Raw genomic sequence first — 5,047 nt, forward strand, 5'->3', positions numbered from 1 at the left:
ATAGATACTTCTATTTCACTGCTAATAGTTATCATGTCTTATGACTGAGATTTTCAAAGGTGGTTAAGGGATTTGATTTCAATGTGTGTTAGGCACCTAGATGCTTTTGAAAATCCCATATGCCCCACATATCTTTAAAAATCTGACCTTATGGCAGTTTTAAAAATCTCACCCTCAGACACCAAGTTCACATTAATCTCTTCCTATTTGCAATTTCTGAGCACTCTCCACACACTACTTTTCACTTCATTATTCTTCAGGCTGTAGATGATGGGGTTGAACATGGGAGTTAAGACACTGTACTGGATGGACACCACCTTTTCCAGAGTGAGAGAGTAGCTAGAGTCAGTTCGTATGTAGCTTATAAGCCCGGTCCCATAGAACAAACCAACAATGATGAGATGGGAGGTGCATGTGGAGAAAGCTTTACATCTTCCCTCCTTGGAGGGTATTCTAAGGATGGTGGAGATGATGAACATGTAAGAGATCAATGTTAACAGGAGGGAGAGCATCCCTAAAATTATAGTGAAGGCAAACAGCACCATTTCATTGATGAATGTGTCAGTGCAAGAAAGTGGTAATAGAACCGGAAGCTCACAGCAGAAATGGTTAATTTCCTTTTGCTCACAGAAGTGTAAGTCAGTTACAAGGACAGTGTTGACAAGGGAATTTAGCAAGCCGGCTATCCATGCGCCACCTGCCATCCACATACAGACCGGTTCACTCATCGTTTTCAAGTAATGCAGTGGCTCACATATGGCAGTGTATCTGTCATAAGCCATCACAGCCAGGAGGTAGCACTCCGTGGTAGCTAGAAAAAAGAAAAAGAACAGCTGGGCAATGCACCCATGGACAGAAATTGTCTTCTTCTCTGCTAGGAAGCTCTCCAGCATTTTGGGGACTGTGACTGAGGAGTAACAGATGTCGAGAAAGGATAAATTACTCAAGAAGAAGTACATGGGGGTGTGAAGGTGATGGTCAGCCCATATCACCAGCATTATCATCATGTTCCCCAAGAGAGTGATTAGATAAATAGCTAAAAACACCAGGAACAGGAAAATCTGGAGGTGTGGCTCATTGGAAAGACCCAGGAGAGTAAACTCATTCAGTGTGGTTTGATTCTCCATTAGCATGTTCAGAATCGTGATAGCCTGCAGTGATAGGAAAACCAGAAATAAAGGTCAACAGTGTCATTAATGGATGAAGAAACTGAGAAAGATGAGGGCAGATTTAATTTGGATCTTGGAAAGAACAGAGACCTTCTGCTTGTTCTTGAAGATACAACCGATGTCTGGAATGATATGAATGCTTCAAAAATAGTTCGCTGGAATAATATATTGCTTCTGCTTTGTTCAGACCCTTGTTGTGTTTGCTAATTTATGATGCTGACCCTTTGCAGGGATTGAGTTTTATTTTTCATGGTTAAGGGAGTTTTAAACAGCATACAGGACTGCACAGAGAAAAAATGCGTGTTCTGTGACTAGCCTACTGAATCATAAAAAAAATTCAGAAAAGTGAATTTTAATCATATGGGAAAGAATGTTCGGACGATTCAATTTTCCAGCTCAGATTTTGTCTTTTGTTTACATTAAAATAAATAAATAAATGAAGGATTATGCTGGTCCAATAAAGAAACAGAAACAGGAAGATATGACCAGTGCGAGTCCAATGAAAACTAAACAACAATTCAAATAAATACTACATCTTTTCAAATGAGAAGATGCCTGAGTACAATTCCCAATTAGAAAATGAGGAGCATTTTTTTTCAATAAATTATGCACTCATAAATATTCACTCACTTCAAATGAGTTTGTCAGATTTAGATGAGATATCTAAAGATGGGTGGATGGATGGATAGGTGAGAGACAGTTGATTAGATACATGGGTGTATAAGGGGATAGATAGATAGATAGATGCTCATTCTACCAGTATTTAATGACTATGATATTCAAGGGGACCTAAAGGGGAGTTAGAAGCCCAATTCCCATGGACTCAATGGGACTTGGACACCTAATTCCCTTAGGAACCTTTAAAAATCTCAGCCATTTTAACCTCATCCCCTTTGCTGAATTAATTCTAGACTCCCAGTGACTTCCAATATGCCCTTCTTTTTTTCTACCTCCTTTCTCCACAAAGCAGAGATCATTTCGTTCCACGGCTCCTCAAGTAGAGAAGGGTGAACTGCATCCATGCTGATGATAACCCATTTTCTAAGTGAGAAGTTATGTAAGTCTTTAACAGCTGGCATTTTCCCTCATTTCCTAATGCCTTGCTTTACCTTTCTCTGCTATCAATCTATTTACCTCTCTTTCTCTCTCCCTCTCTGAATATTTATTTGTCCATCTGTTCATCCATCTCTCTCTCTTTCTGGTCACCCCATACATATGTATCAATCCCTCTATCTATAAATCTGTTTGTTCATATTCTGTCCATCTGTCCCTCTTTGACACACAAACTCTTTTTTCTCTATATATTGATCCATTCCCCATCCCTCTCTCTCCCCTCATTCATTCGTCTATCTAATCAACTATCTCTCACCTATCCGTCTATCCATCCACCCAACCATCTATCATTTTTCTATATTGCTTACTAGTTTAATACTGGGGGTTTTTCAGGTCAACTTTTTAACTTAAACTGTATTTCTCAAATCAAGACATTTGCTTATTTTTAACCAACCAACAATTCATTAATTCACTTAGAACCACATTAATATTACCACATTACCATTCACATGTAATCACAAGCAATTTTGTGTACTGCACACAGAGTACAGTGCTGTAAGCAACTATCACAGACTAGAGCTGAAGCTCAGAGGTTATAGCAAAGAATAATGCAAATTGCAAGATTTCTTTTGACATTTACTTATGATCAACAATTCTCAATTCTTTATTTATTACACAGTTTTAAGGGTGCACTTGTCTTTAAGACACTTTGAAGACAGTGGTTACTTCTCTTTGACTAGATTGGTTTAAAAGGGACAAGTTTAGAATATTAAAAGCAATTGTTTAAAACAATTATTTTCAATCTCTTTTAAGCCAATTTGCTTGGATTTATAAAGGAGGTAAAATCTAAAATATGGTTACTTGAGGTCTCACTAGAGAGTGTAGATTCAGCAAGATAACCTACAGTTATTTATGTTAAAGTAGAATCGAGGAAATACAATCTTTGAGATGAAATCTTACTTCTTCTTATCCTCTGAACCTTGAGATGGGGAGGCTGGTCTGGGAATTGGGTACACTTACAGTTCTGCTTCTTCTTGTATTGGGTTCAGTCAACTCTCTTGAGCACATGGTGACCTCAGTGTATATACCCTAGTTTCAGAGCTTGTTGAAGAGGACCGCCCTCTGATTCCTATTGGACACATGCCAGGTGGGTCCTGAGATTTCAGAACCCTTAATTTCGTTGCTGCTTCCATTAATATCCAGTAGATGGTGCTGGTTAATGGCAAATTTCCATAATGCTTTTATTATTGGAAGCTTTTTATATTTGATTTATTTCAAGGATTGTGTTTCATTATTTGCACCTACTATCAATTGGGGCCTCTCCCCCTTTAAGCAATTTCTCTTACTATCCCAAAGTTATACCCCGGTTTATATCTTTCGATATTTCTCCTTCCTTGTGCCAGGCAACTCCTATTACTTCTAGAGTGTAACAATGAAAACCAGGAATGTCCTAGCATGCGTCTACATTTGGAGGACATACTCCATACATTCTTTGATTATACTAATCCTTTGGCATTATTTAGGACTTACAATAGAACAAGAGCTCTGCTCCCCATGTAAATTATTTGTCACACCACTGGGCCTAATATACAGCAACAATTGACACCAGCAGCTCCCATTGGCATCAATGAGATCTCAGCACCTTTGCAATTCAAGCCCACACTGATCCTGTGGTGAATGGAAAATGACCAAGGACCATACCAGGTCCAGGCATATCTCCTGCCCTGGCCACACCTGTGAGTGTGAGGCCAAAAGCTCAACAAAAGACACAGGGAGATTTTACATTGGTTGTGGCAAATCATTACTCAACTGGAGTATTGTGTCCAGTTCTGGGCACCACATTTCAGGAAAGATGTGGACAAATTGGGGACAGTCCAGAGAAGAACAATAAAAATGATTAAAGGTCTAGAAAACATGACCTATGAAGGGAAAAAATTGGGTTTGTTTAGTCAAAAGAGAAGACTGAGAGGGGACATGATAATAGGGAGGTTTAGATTGGACATTAGGAAAAACTTCCTGTCAGGGTGGTTAAGCAGGGTGGAATAAATTGTCTAGGGAGGTTGTGGAATCTTCATCATTGCAGATTTTTAAGAGCACATTAGATGAACACATGTCAGGAATGGTCTAGGTTTCTCCAAGGGAACACCAGGGGGTCTGCGGGCCCCACTGATCAACTCTTTCCCCTTCCCCATCCCTCCCGCAACTCCTTCCCCTCCCTCCCAGCACCTCCTGCATGCTAAAAGTCCGGTGACACAGTGGGGCTAAGGCAGGCTTACTACCTCCCCTGGCCCCGCACCAGTCCCAGAAGCATCCCTGTGGACCCTGGGGGGGGGGGGAAGGGGGTCTCCTCATGATGTCCCCACTCTGAGCGCTGACTCTGCAGCTCCCATTGACCAGGAACTGTGGCCAATGGGAGATGCGGTGGCAGTGCCTGCAGGCAGGGACAATGCATGGAGACCCCTACCCCCTCTCCTGCCTAGGAGCCACTGCCAGAGGGATGTGCACACAAATTCCCTCCTTCCCTCCCTCCCTCCCAGAGCCTGCACCCCCATCCCCTCCTGCACTCAAACTCCTTCCCAGAGCCTGCACCCCGCACCCACTCCTGCATCCAAACTCCCTTCCCCAAGCCTGGTGAAAGTGTGTGAGGGTGAGGGAGAGCAAATGACGGAGAGAGGGGGGATGGAGTGAGTGGGGGTGGGGCCTCAGAGAAGGGGCTGGGCAGGGGTGTGGCCTCAAGGAAAGGGGCAGGACAAGGACTGAGCAGGGGGGCTTAGGGGTCCCTGAAAAATTTGAAATCAAAATAGGGGTCCTTGAATTGCTAAAGT

At 42.0% G+C, this 5,047-nt stretch overlaps 1 protein-coding gene across 1 annotated transcript; it reads right to left on the reverse strand.

Moving 5' to 3' along the window:
- Window positions 1-203: 203 nt before the first annotated feature.
- Window positions 204-1,133, reverse strand: LOC135886220 (olfactory receptor 5A2-like). The gene has a single exon (XM_065414056.1). It carries the CDS (start codon window positions 1,131-1,133, stop codon window positions 204-206), a length of 930 nt encoding a protein of 309 aa, XP_065270128.1.
- Between the last annotated feature and the right edge of the window lie 3,914 nt (window positions 1,134-5,047).

The sequence above is a fragment of the Emys orbicularis genome, chromosome 12, assembly GCF_028017835.1.
Source record: "Emys orbicularis isolate rEmyOrb1 chromosome 12, rEmyOrb1.hap1, whole genome shotgun sequence".
NCBI classification, from domain to species: domain Eukaryota; kingdom Metazoa; phylum Chordata; order Testudines; family Emydidae; genus Emys; species Emys orbicularis.